The 13,515-nt window shown below is 42.0% G+C and overlaps 1 protein-coding gene across 2 annotated transcripts in view; it reads right to left on the bottom strand.

Moving 5' to 3' along the window:
- The window catches only part of pde9aa (phosphodiesterase 9aa), a 207,900-nt gene extending 194,848 nt beyond the window's left edge, over positions 1-13,052 (bottom strand). For both annotated transcript variants that reach the window (XM_059966237.1, XM_059966238.1), the window contains exon 1: positions 12,984-13,052. In XM_059966237.1, coding sequence (XP_059822220.1) covers positions 12,984-13,052 — 69 coding nt within the window. The remainder of the gene's footprint in view (positions 1-12,983) is intronic.
- Between the last annotated feature and the right edge of the window lie 463 nt (positions 13,053-13,515).

The raw sequence follows: 13,515 nt of genomic DNA, 5'->3' as shown, positions 1-13,515 counted from the left end.
TATTAGACAGGTATATGGAGGAATTTAAGTTGGGAGGATATATGGGAGGCAGGATTTAAGGGTCATCACAACATTGTGGGCTGAAGGGCCTGTACTGTGCTGTACTATTCTATGTTTTATGTTCTTTGTTCAAATGGCCTAATTCTGGCCCTATGTCTTATGGTCATATGGTCTTATGTGACTTAAGCTTCTTATTCTGAAATTGCAGTATGAATTCAATCATTTTATGATCAATTTCTCCTGAAGTTTCCTTTACATTAAGCTCCCTAATAAGATCTGAGTTATTACACTCCAATAACCTAAGATGGTCTTACCCTTTTTAGCTGCTCTAAAAAGTCATTTCGTAAGCATTCAACAAATTTCCTCTCTTGCTATCCAACACCAATCTGATAATCCCAATCCTTCACCCCTTTGACTCTCAACACAGGAGCCCCTCAGGTCTGTGTACTAAGTCCCCTCCTTTACTCCCTGTATACCCATGACAGTCGCCACCTACAGCTCTAATCTTCTAATTAAATTTGCCACCGACACTACATTGATAGGCCTAATCTCAAACAGTAACAAGGTGGCCTGCAGGGGAGAAGTCATCTCTCTGACACAGTGGTGTTAAGAAAACAACGGCACTCTCAATGTTGCAAAAACAAAGGAGCTGGTTGTGGATTACAGGAGAGATGGAGACAGGCTGATCCCTCTTGACATCAATGGATCTGGGGTTGAGAAAGTACACAGCTTTAAGTTCCTCAGCATTCACATCACTGAGGACCTCACATGGCCTGTACACACCAGCTGTGTGGTGAAAAGGGCACAACAGCACCTCTTTCATTTCAAGCGGTTGAGAAAGTTTGGTATGGGTCCCCAAATCCTAAGGACTTTCTACAGGGGCACATTTGAGAGCATCCTGACTGGCTGCATCACTACCTGGTATGGGAACTATACCTCCCTTAACCACAGGATTCTGCAGAGAGTGATGTGGACAGACCAGCGCATCTATTGTTCCCATGATTCAGGACATTTACAAAGAGAGGTGTGAACAAGGGGCTCAAAGGATCATTGGGGACCTGAGTCACCCCTACCACAATCTATTCCAGCTGCTACCATTCGGAAAACGGTACAGCAGCGTAAAAGCCTGGACCAACAGGCTCTGGGACAGCTTCTTCCACCAGGCCATCAGACTGATGAACTCACGCTGATTTGAGTGTATTTCTCTGTTACATAGACTGTTCTATTTATTATAAATTGTTATAAATTACTCTGATTGCACATTGCACATTTAGACAGGGACGTAATGTAAAGATTTTTACTCCTCATGTATGTGAAGGATGTAAGAAATAAAGTCAATTCAATTCAATTGTATATTGAAGTCCCCCAGTACAATTGTGTTATTACCCTTATTACATGCCCTTTCCAGCTCCCTTTGCAACCTCAACCCCGCAGTTTGGCTACTATTTAAACTAGATACAAGGGGGGGAGGGGAACTAGAGTGTAGGAACAGATGTATGGGAGAAGGAAGAAAAAGAAGACAGTAAAGTTCTTTGTACTGTTAGAGATAAACAGAGGGGAAGAGCTGGAGAATTTCTTAAATGCATTTATTTTAATGCTAGGAGCATTGTAAGAAAGGTGGGTGAGCTTAGAGCATGGATTTTACCTGGAAATATGATGTTGTAGCTATTAGTGAAACATGGTTGCAGGAAGAGTGCGATTGGCAACTAAATATTCCTGGATTTCGTTGCTTCAGGTATGATAGAATCAGACAGACAAGAGAGGGAGGTGATGTGTTGCTTGTCAGAAAAAATATTACAGCGGTGCTCTGGCAGGATAGATTAGATGGCTCGTCTAGGGAGACTATTTGGGTGGAATTGAGGAATGGGAAAGATGTAGTAATACTTATAGGGGTGTATTATAGACCACCTAATGGGGATCAAGACTTGGAGGAGCAAATTTGAAAGGAGATAGCAGATATTTGTAATAAGTACAGGGTTGTGATTGTGGGAGATTTTGATTTTCCACACATAGACTGGGAAGCCCATACTGTAAAAGGGATGGATGGTTTGGAGTTTGTAAAATGTGTGCAGGATAGTTTTTTGCAGCAATACATAGAGGTACCAACTAGAGAAGGGGCAGTGTTGGATTTTCTGTTAGGGAGTGAAAGAAGTCAGGTGACGGAGGTATGTGTTGGGGAGCACTTCGGGTCCAGTGATCACAATGCCATTAGTTTCAATATAATTATGGAGAAGGATAGGACTGGACCCAGGGTTGAGATTTTTGATTGGAGAAAGGCTAACTTTGAGGAGATGCAAAAGGATTTAGAAGCAGTGGATTGCGACAATTTGTTTATGGGAAGGATGTCATAGAGAAATGGAGGTCACTTAAAGGTGGGCACAGAATCTTTATGTTCCTGTTAGGTTGAAAGGAAAGGTTAAACGTTTGAGAGAGCCATGGTTTTCAAGGAATATTGGAAACTTGGTTAGGAAAAAAAGAGATATCTACAATAAATATAGGCAGCATGGAGTAAATGAGGTGCTCAAGGAATATAAAGAATGTAAGAAGAATCTTAAGAAAGAAATTAGAAAAGCTAAAAGAAGATATGAAGTTGCTTTGGCAAGTAAGGTGAAAATAAATCCAAAGGGTTTCTACAGTTATATTAATAGCAAAAGAATAGTGAGGGATAAAATTGGTCCCTTAGATAATCAGAGTGGACAGCTATGTGTGGAGCCGAAAGAGATGGGGGAGCTTTTGAACAATTTCTTTTCTTTGGTATTCACTAAGGAGAAGGATATTGAATTGTGTAAGGTAAGGGAAACAAGTAGGGAAGTTATGGAAACTATGACAATTAAAGAAGAAGAAGTACTGGCACTTTTAAGGAATATAAAAGTGGATTAATCTCCAGGTCCTGACAGGATATTCCCAAGGATCTTGAGGGAGGTTGGTGTAGAAATAGCAGGGGCTCTGTCATAAATATTTCAAATGTCATTAGAAACGGGGATGGTGCCGGAGGATTGGCATATTGCTCATGTGATTCCATTGTTTAAAAAGGGTTCTAAGAGTAAACTTAGCAATTATAGGCCTGTCCATTTGACGTCAGTAGTGTGTAAATTAATGGAAAGTATTCTTAGAGATGGTATATATAATTATCTGGATAGACTGGTCTGATTAGGAACAGTAAACATGGATTTGTGCGTGGAAGGTCATATTTGACAAATCTTACTGAATTTTTTGAAGAGGTTACGAGGAAAATTGACGAGGGTAACACAGTCGATGTTATGTATATGGACTTCAGTAAGGCCTTTGACAAAGTTCCGCATGAAAGGTTAGTTAGGAAGGTTCAATCGTTAGGTATTAATATCGAAGCAGTAAAATGGATTCAACAGTGGCTGGATGGGAGATGCCAGAGAGTAGTGGTGGATAACTGTTCGTCAGGTTGGAGGCCTGTGACTAGTGGCATGCCTCAGGGATCTGTACTGGGTCCAATGTTGTTTGTCATGTACATTAATGATCTGGATGATGGGGTGTTACATTGGATTGGTAAGTATGCAGATGATAATAAGGTAGGTGGCATTGTGGATAATGAAGTAGGTTTTCAAAGCTTGCAGAGAGATTTAGGCCAGTTAGAAGAATGGGATGAACAATGGCAGATGGAGTTCAATACTGATAAGTGTGAGGTGCTACATTTTGGTAGGAATAATCCAAATAAGACATACATGGTAAATGGTAGGGCATTGAAGAATGCAGTAGAACAGAGTGATCTAGGAATAATGGTGCATAGTTCCCTGAAGGTGGAATCTCATGTGGATAGGGTGGTGAAGAAAGCTTTTGATATGTTGGCCTTTATAAATCAGAGAATTGAGTATAGGAGTTGGGATGTAATGTTAAAATTGTACAAGGCATTGGTAAGGCCGAATTTGGAGTATTGTGTACAGTTCTGGTCACCGAATTATAGGAAAGATATCAACAAAATAGAGAGAGTACAGAGAAGGTTTACTAGAATGTTACCTGGGTTTCAGCACTTAAGTTACAGGGAAAGGTTGAACAAGTTAGGTCTTTATTCTTTGGAGCATAGAAGGTTGAGGGGGGATGATAGAGGTATTTAAAATTATGAGGGGGATAGATAGAGTTGACGTGGATAAGCTTTTTCCATTGAGAGTAGGGGAGAGTCAAACAAGAGAACATGAGTTGAGAGTTAGGGGCCAAAAGTTTAAGGGTAACACGAGGGGGAATTTCTTTACTCAGAAAGTGGTAGCTGTGTGGAATGAGCTTCCAGTAGAAGTGGTAGAGGCAGGTTCGGTATTGTCACTTAAAGTAAAATTGGATAGGTATAGGGACAGGAAAGGAATGGAGGGTTATGGGCAGAGTGCGGGTCAGTGGGACTAGGTGAGTAAGCATTCGGCACGGACTAGGAGGGCCGAGATGGTCTGTTTCCGTGCTGTAATTTTTATATGGTTATATGGTTATTTGGAGGCCTATATATGATTCCCATCATGCATTATTTTAACCTAGCAGTTTCTTAACAGCACTCACAAATATTCAACATTCTCTGACCCTGTGTCACCTCTTTCTAAAGATGTAATTGCATCTCTTACCAACAGAGCCACATCACTGCCGATGCCTTTCTGCCTGTCCTTTCAATTCAAAGTATATCCTTTGATATTAAGCTCCCAACTATGGCCTTTTTCCAGCCACAACTCAGTGATGCCCACAACATCATACCAACCAATTTCTAATTGCACCATGAGTTCATCCACCTTATTCTGAATGCTACATGCATTTAAATACAGCACCTTCAGTCCTGCATTCTTTGCCCTTTTGAGTTTTGCCTCTGTGGTACAATTTAGTTCTTTGCTCTGTCTGCATTTGTACCCAATCATTGGCTTGTGCTTCCTTATATTCATGTTACACCCATCATCTACTTGCAAACTCAATCAAGTTAGTAAGACACAACTTAACCCGTACAAAGCCAAGTCAGGTGTCCATAATTAGGCCATAGGCTTCCAAATGCTCATGAATCCCAACCCTATGAATTTCCTCCAGTAATGTCCCTACCTCAGGCATAGAAACACAAAAATCTACAGCACAATACAGGCCTTTTCACCCACAAAGTTGTGCCAAACACATCCCTACCTTAGAAATTTTGCAAGGCTTACCTATAGTCCTCTATTTTTCTAAGCTTCATGTACCTATCCAAAAGTCCCTTAAAAGACCCTATCATATCCACCTCCACCACCATTGCCAGCAGCTCATTCCAACCACTCACCACTATCTGAGTAAAATACTTACCCCTGACATCTCCTATGTACCTATGCCCCAGCACCTTGAACCTGTGTCCTTTTGTGGCAACTATTTCTGCCCTGGGAAAAAGCTTCTGACTATCCACAGGATCAATGCCTCTCATCATCTTATACACCTCTATCAGGTCACCTCTCATCCTCTGTCGCTCCAAGGAGAAAAGGCTGAGTTCACTCAACCTATTCTCATAAGGCATGAGGTTCACCAGTCTATAGTTTCCAGGATTATCCCTGGTTCCTTTCATGAATAATGGAACAGCACTAGCTGCTCGACAGTCCTCTGGGACCTCACCTGTGTTGAGAGAGGACACAAAGATATTGATCAAGGCACCAGTAATCTCATTTGGTTCTAGCTTCCTAAGCTTTACATACTTTTCCTTTTTCTTCCTGACTAAGTTCATCACCTCTCTCGATATCTTCTGACTGGAATATACAGTACAAGTCCTGTACTCTGTGCAGTTGGCCCTTAAGCACCCTCTACAAGGATGTATGCATAACCCTCTATTTTTCTAAGCCCATGTGCCTATCTAAGAGTCTCTTAAAAGACCCTATTGTATCTGCTGCTACCACTGTTGCTGGCAGCCCATTCCGTGCACCCACCACTCTCTGTGTAAAAAACTTACCCCTGACATCTCCTCTGTTCCTTCTTCCAAGCATCTTAAAGCTGTGCCCTCTCATGCTAGCCATTTCAGACCTGGGGAAAAGCCTCTGGCTATCCACATGATCAATGCCTCTCATCATCTTTTACACCTCGATCAGGTCACATCTCATCCTCCGTCACTCCAAGGAGAAAAGGCCGAGTTCAGACAACCTATTCTTATAAGGCACGCTCCCCAATCCAGGCAACATCCCTGTAAATCTCTCTGCACTCTCTCTGTAGCATCCACATACTTCCTGTAGTGAGGTGACCAGAAATGAACACAGTGCTCCAAGTGGGATCTGACCAAGGTTTTATATAGCTATATTACCTCACGGCTCTTGAACCCAATCCCATGGCTGATGAATGCCAACACACAATACACTTTCTTAACAACAGCTTTGCGTGTCCTATGGACACAGAGCACAGGATCTTGCTGATCCTCCACACTGCCAAGTGTCTTACCATTACTATTATATTCTGCCTTCAAACTTGACCTACCAAAATTAATCACTTCACATTTATCCGGGTTGAACTCCATCTGCCACTTTTCAGCCCAGTATTGCATCCTATCAATGTCCCGCTGTAACCTCTGACAGCCCTCCACACCATCCACAACAGCCCAAACTTTGTGTCATCAGCAAACTTACTACTTCTACTTCCTCTTTCAGGTCATTTATAAAAATCATAAAGGTGGAGGGGGGGTCCCAGAACAGATTCCTGCAGGACACCACTGGTCACCGACCTCCATGAAGAATATGAACCATCCACAACCACATTTTATCATCTGTGAGCAAGCCAATTCTGGATTCACAAAGCAAAGTCTCCTTGGAACCCATGCCTCATTACTTTCTGAATGAGCCTCATATGAGGGGTTGTATTGAGAGCATCCTGAGCAGCAGCATCACTGCCTCGTTCGGAAATTGCACCATCTCGGATCGCAAGACCCTGCAGCGGATAGTGAGGTCAGCTGAGAAGATTATTGGGGTCTCTCTTCCCACCATTATGGACATTTACACTACACGCTGCATCCGCAAAGGAAGCAACATTATGAAGGACCCCATGCATCCCTCATACAATCTCTTCTCCCTCCTGCCATCTGGGAAAACGCTCCGAAGCATTTGGGCTCTCACGACCAGACTATGTAAAAGTTTCTTCCCCCAAGCTATCAGACTACTCAATACCCAGAGCCTAGATTGACACCTTGCCTTATTGTCCTGTTTATTATTTATTGTAATGCCTGCACTGCTTTTGTGCACTTTATGCAGTCCTGTGTAGGTCTGTAGTCTAGTGTAGCTTTCTCTGTGTTGTTTTTTTTTTACGTAGTTCAGTCTAGTTTTTGTACTGTGTCATGTAACATCATGGTCCTGAAAAACGTTTTCTCATTTTTACTATACACTGTACCAGCAGTTATGGTCGAAATGACAATAAAAGTGACTTGACTTGACTTGAAATGCCTTACTGAAATTCACATACACTACATCCACAGCTCTATCTTCATAGAATGGAGATGAAAAGGAATTTCTTTTGCCAGAGAGTGGTGAATCTGTGGAACTTGCTGCCACAGGCAGCTGTGGAAGCCATCTTTATGAGTATTTAAGGCAGAGGTTAATAGATTCTTGATTGATCAGGGCATGAAGGAATATGTGGAGATGGCAGGAGATTGGGACTGACAGGGAAAATTGATCAGCTACGAAGAAATGTCAGAGCAGGCTTGATGAGCCAATTGGCCTAATTCTGTTCCTATATCTTATGGTGTTATAGACTGTTAGACAGCCAAAAGAACAGGCAGATAGTTTAGAACATAGAACATAGAATAGTACTGCACAGTACAGGCCCTTTGGCCCACAATGTTGTGCAGACCCTTAAACCCTCCGTCCCATATAACCCCCACCTTAAATTCCTCCAAATACCTGTCTAGTAGTCTCTTAAATTTCACTAGTGTATCTGACTCCACCACTGACTCAGGCAGTGCACTCCATGCACCAACCACTTTCTGAGTGAAAAACCTTCCTCTAATATCCCCCTTAACTTCCCACCCCTCACCTTAAAGCAATGTCCTCTTGTATTGAGTAGCAGTGCCTTGAGGAAGAGGCGCTAGCTGTCCACTCTATCTATTCCTCTTAATATCTTGTATACCTCTATCATGTCTCCTCTCATCCTGCTTCTCTCCAAAGAGTAAAGCCCTAGTTCCCTTAATCTGTGATCATAATACATACTTTCTAAACCAGGTAGCAACCTGGTAAGTCTCCTCTGTACCCTTTCCAGTGCTTTGACATCCTTTCTATAGAGAGGCGACCAGAACTGGACACAGTACTCCAAGTGTGGCCTAACCAGAATTTTATAGAGCTGCATCATTACCTCGCGACTCTTAAATTCTATCCTTCAACTAATGAAAACTAACACCAGATTTCCTGGTGGTGGCTGATGGAGAAGCAGCAATCTGCTGTTGCTCCAATTCTAATTACCTTACTATTTCCAACCTGTCTTGAAACTTCTTTTTTAAGTGTGATATTTTTTCATTATGGCTACATTAAGGGGTGACAGAGGTACTAAAGAGGATGATCCCCCTGTTTCTTTGGATTCTATTATGGATTTGCTGCAAAGTCATACACGAGGAGCCTCTGAGAAGTTTCAACAATTCAGCTCTGAATTTAAACAAATAGATGGTAAATTGGATTCTATTCAGCAAAGTCTTAATGAACATGATAAATGTATAAAAAATAATGAAGCAATTTTGTCGTTTCTGGAAACGGAAGTGGATAAATTGCAAAAGCTTTATGAAAAGCAATCGAAGTCCAACGAAAAGTTAAGACAGAAGATTATCAACATAGAAAATAGAAGTAGAAAGAACAACCTATGGGTTCTTGGTCTCGAAGAATTAACTGAAGGGGACCATCCTATGGAATTCTTTGCAAACTTTCTGCCAGAATTATTTCCAGAAATTTTGGCATCTTTCCCTTTGAATGATCGTTCACAGGTCTCCCGTGTTTAGACCTCCTAACAGAGATAGACCAAGATCAGTAATCATTTGTTTTTCATGAATTTAAAAAAAAGGAACTGTTAGTTTGCAAATCTTGTCAAAGAGGCATGACTGACTATCATAGTTGCAAGATTAGAATTGTTGAAGATTACTCACCTGAGGTTATGCAGGAATGTGCTAAGTTCAAAGTTATGTCTGAGTTTTTTAACAAGGGTTTCAAGCCCTCCCTTCACTACCCAGCTTGACTTAGAATCACACTTAAAAATGGATCTTTCGAATGGTTTCATTCGACTGCTGAAGCACAAAAATTTTTTTAAATCCCGAAGGCTAGCTGTTTAGTTTGTCCTTACATGAAAGCACAAGATTAAATGAGAAACTTTTAATTCACAAATCCCGTCGAAGGGGCATGATTCATTATAGGGTGGAATATTAAGACTCTCAAAGACTATTTGCTTGAGGTTATGCAGAAATGTGCTAAGTTTAAACAAGCTTTGTTGGAATTTTTTAACAAGGGTTTTAACCCATCCCTTGGCTACCCAGCTTGACTGAGAATCTCATTAAAAATGAATCCTTCGAATGGTTTTGTTTGAATGCTGAAGCATAAAGATTTTTTAAATTTGAAAGCTAACTGCTTAGCCTGCTTTTTCATGAAGAGATAAGATTAAATGTTTAATGTCTTTCTGTATGAATAATTGTATCTTTTACTTTTGGTAAACCTTTGTAACTAATTTCCTTTTGTATTTTTAATACTGTATTTTTGATATATGAGAATTAAATTTCTTCGGATATTGTTCAGTCAAACCTTGAAAATAAATAACTTTGAAACTAATTGGAACAATCGCCAGGTTTTTTGGAGGGTTGTCCATAGTTGTAGATGCCGGCTTTCTATTGGTCAGTCTTCTTTCTTTGGGAGATGGGCGGGGGTATGATTTTTTTCCCTCAGAAGCTGTTTTCGAATTTTTTTTAGCCAATTTGTTGCTTGGTTACTATTTCTAAGGGTTTTTGGATTGGTTTTAACTTACATTTTAACCCTTCCTTTAAATAATATTAAAAATGGACCATACTATTTACTCAGTTTTAATGTGAAAGAGTTAAATCACCATTAAACGTAATAAGATTTTTGCTTATATTAGGAAATTTATTTAAGGTCCCTATTATTTTTTTACAAGAAACTCACATACCATTCTTTATCTTCCTCACCACGACAAATTTATCCCTAACATTCTGCAATAGATCCCTAAACCTCAACCACATGTCCATAGTACATTTCCCTGCAAAAATATCATCCCAATTCACACCCACAAGTTCTAACCTTATAGCCTCATAATTTGCCCTTCCCCAATTAAAAATTCTCCTGTCCTCTCTGATTCTATCCTTTTCCATGATAATGCTAAAGGCCAGGGAGCAGTGATCACTGTCCCCCAGATGCTCACCCACTGACAGATCTGTGTCCTGACCTGGTTCGTTACCTAATACTAGATCTAGTATGTCATTCCCCCTAGTTGGCCTGTCAACATAGTGTGACAGGAATCCATCCTGGGCACACTTAACAAACTCTGCCCCACCTAAACAATTGGAACTAATCAGGTGCCAATCAATATTAGGGAAGTTAAAGTCACCCATGATAACAACCCTGTTATTTTTGCACCTTTCCAAAATCTGCCTCCAAACTGCTTTTCTGTATCTCTGCTGCTCCCAGCGGGCCTAGAGAATACTCCCAGTAGAGTTTCTGCTCCCTTCCTGTTACTGACTTCCACCCATACTGACTCAAAAGAGGATCCTGCTACATTATCCACCCTTTCTGTAGCTGTAATAGTATCTCTGACCAGTAATGCCACCCCTCCTCCCCTTTCTCCCCCCTCTCTAGCCTTTTTAAATCACTGAAATCCAGGAATATTGAGAATCCATTCCTGCCCTGGTGCCAGCCAAGTCTCTGTAATGGCCACTACATCATAATTCCATGTATGCATCCAAGCTCTCAGTTCATCACCTTTGTTCCTGATGCTTCTTGCATTGAAGTACACACACTTTAGCCCTTCTACCTTTACACTCTCTATTCTGCTCCTCTTTCCACAAAGCCTCTCTATATGCATTGCTCCATATACTCACACTTCTTCCACTGCTCTATTGCTCTGGGTCCCATCCCCCTTGCAAATAGTTTAAACCCTCCCGAACCAAGCTAGCAAACCTCCATGTAAGGATATTGCTCCCCCTCGAGTTCAAGTGCAACCCATCCAATCTGTACAGGTCCCCCCTTCCCCAGAAGAGATCCCAATGATCCAAAAATCTAAAACCCTGCCCCCTGCACCAACTCCTCAGCCACGCATTCAACTGCAATCTCCTCCAATTCTTATCATCACTATCACGCAGCACTGGCAGCAATCCTGAGAACGCCACCTTTGAGGTCCTGTTCTTCAGCCTTCTGCTTAGTTCCTGAAACTCACACTTCAGGACCTCATCCCTCTTCCTGCCTATGTCTTTGGTACCAACATGTATCACGACTTCTGGCTGCTTTGTCTCTCGTACCAGGATGTCATGCACCCGGTCAGAGACATCCCGGACCCTGGCACCTGGGAGACAACAAACCATGTGGTGTCCTTTTCATGTCCACAAAATCTCCTGTCTGCTCCCCTGACTATAGGGTCCCCAATGACAACAGCTCTCCTCTTCTCCCTCCCACCCTTCTGCACCACAGGATCAGACTCAGTGCCTGAGGCCCTGCCACCATGGCTCACCCCTGGTCAGTCGTCCCTGCCAACAGTATCCAGGTCGGTATACTTATTAGCAGCCTAGGTGTGACTACCTCCCTGTAGCTCTCAACTATGACTGCCTCATTCTCCCTTATGAGTCAAAGGTCATCCAGCTGCTGCTCCAGATTCCTCACACAGTCTTCCAGATCGCCCAGCCGCAAGCACTTCTGGCAGATGTGACTCTGCGAGAGAGGGGAGTTCCCCCAAGACTGTCACATCTCACATGAGAGGCACATCACCATCTCAGGAGGCATTGTAAAGCCTAACTGGGAGCCAGCTCGTCCTCTGTCTCTTCTTGTTGAAGCCTCTCAAGTCAAAGCCTCAAAGCTCCACTCCTTCACTGACCACTTTCCACTTAGGTAGGCATCTAAACTGAATTCAGCTCCAAGTAAGAGAGAGAGAGAGGAGAGAGAGGAGAGAGAGGAGAGAGGAGAGAGGAGAGAGGAGAGAGGAGAGAGGAGAGAGGAGAGAGAGAGAGAGAGAGAGAGAGAGAGAGAGAGAGAGCGCTATTTATTGGTCATAGAGTCATTCAGCATGAGAACAAGCCCTCCAGAACAACTTCTTCATATTCACTGTGCTGTATAACAAGCTTGCCTATCTATTTACATTTGGGCCATATCTCTTTAAAAATCTCCAGTCCATGTACTTATCCAGATGGCTTTTAAACATTGTTAAACTGATGTCCCTTTTAAATCTCCATTTCTGATCTTAACCAATGTTCTCTTGCTTTTAGCACCCTCTCCCTATGTGCTTTCCAATTCTCTATGCCTTCATGATCTTATTTTTGTCCATTAGTTCAATCTCTTACATTCTAAGGAATAAAGTCCTTGTTTCTCCACCTCTCCTTGAAATTGAGGTCCAAGTCCAGACAACATCCTTGAAACCTTTTATGCATTCTTTTTTTCTTTTTAATATTTTTTCTATAATGGAGGGTTCAAACTGCACGCAATACTGCAAGTGCGGCCTTCCCAATATCTTGTATAACTGATCATTACCTCCCAACTCTTATACATAGTTCCCTGACTGATGAAGGCCAGCATGCCTTCCTTATCAGCCTGTCTACCTCTGGTTTCTTTGAGCTAATGCCAGATGTAGTTAAACCATTAAGCTGGATGACAACAAGCAACTTTATGTTTCAGTCATCCTCATCCTTTAAATAATCCGATACTATTTCATACCAATTTTCTTCAAACAGCAGCCTCAATGGTCCGACAGGTCTGATTCTCTCCTGCATCTCATTCTGGTCCTACAATAGGAAGCAATCTCCTTCTGATGATGATCCCCAAGGATTAATCCCTGCAGCACTGAGTGTACACTGTAACCAGCGTCTCTACCTTTTGTATGCGTCCCTCGATGTCCAAGAAGATGGCTCTGGGCTGGTAGGCGGACGATGCAGATCCCATTTCACTGCAGTGGCGCTGGTGTTGAACTGTTCTGCCAGCCTCTTTTGTAGACTAGCATTTAATCTTAGCTCCTCACACTCCGCTGCTTGCTCTGCTACTGACACACTTAACTGCTCTCTGTCCTTCTCCTTTCTCAGACACAGCTATCCACCCACACAATTGTTTAGCATGGTGTTCAAGCTCTTGTTTCTAGCCTCTCAGGATCTCCATAGCAACATTCAGAAGAAACAGAAGCATCTGGTCTTAAATTCTATAATCACCACAGTTTGAAAGGAACCCTTTGGAAATTAGAGATCATTAGTAGGATTAAGCTGACCCAGTCCTTTCAGCCCTGGAGCTAAGCAGAAGACCATGCAGAGGATAGTCAAAAGTAAGGTGACTATTCGAAACTAAAAACCAAAACGTGAAGTGTTGGTTGCACATCTTACACTTCCAGGACAGACAGAGCATGAATTAGATGGAA

The sequence above is a fragment of the Hypanus sabinus genome, chromosome 4 (assembly GCF_030144855.1).
Source record: "Hypanus sabinus isolate sHypSab1 chromosome 4, sHypSab1.hap1, whole genome shotgun sequence".
In the NCBI taxonomy this organism is placed as follows: Eukaryota; Metazoa; Chordata; class Chondrichthyes; order Myliobatiformes; family Dasyatidae; genus Hypanus; species Hypanus sabinus.
Note: the sequence above shows the minus strand (reverse complement) of the source record. Positions and strands in the feature narration are given on the sequence as shown.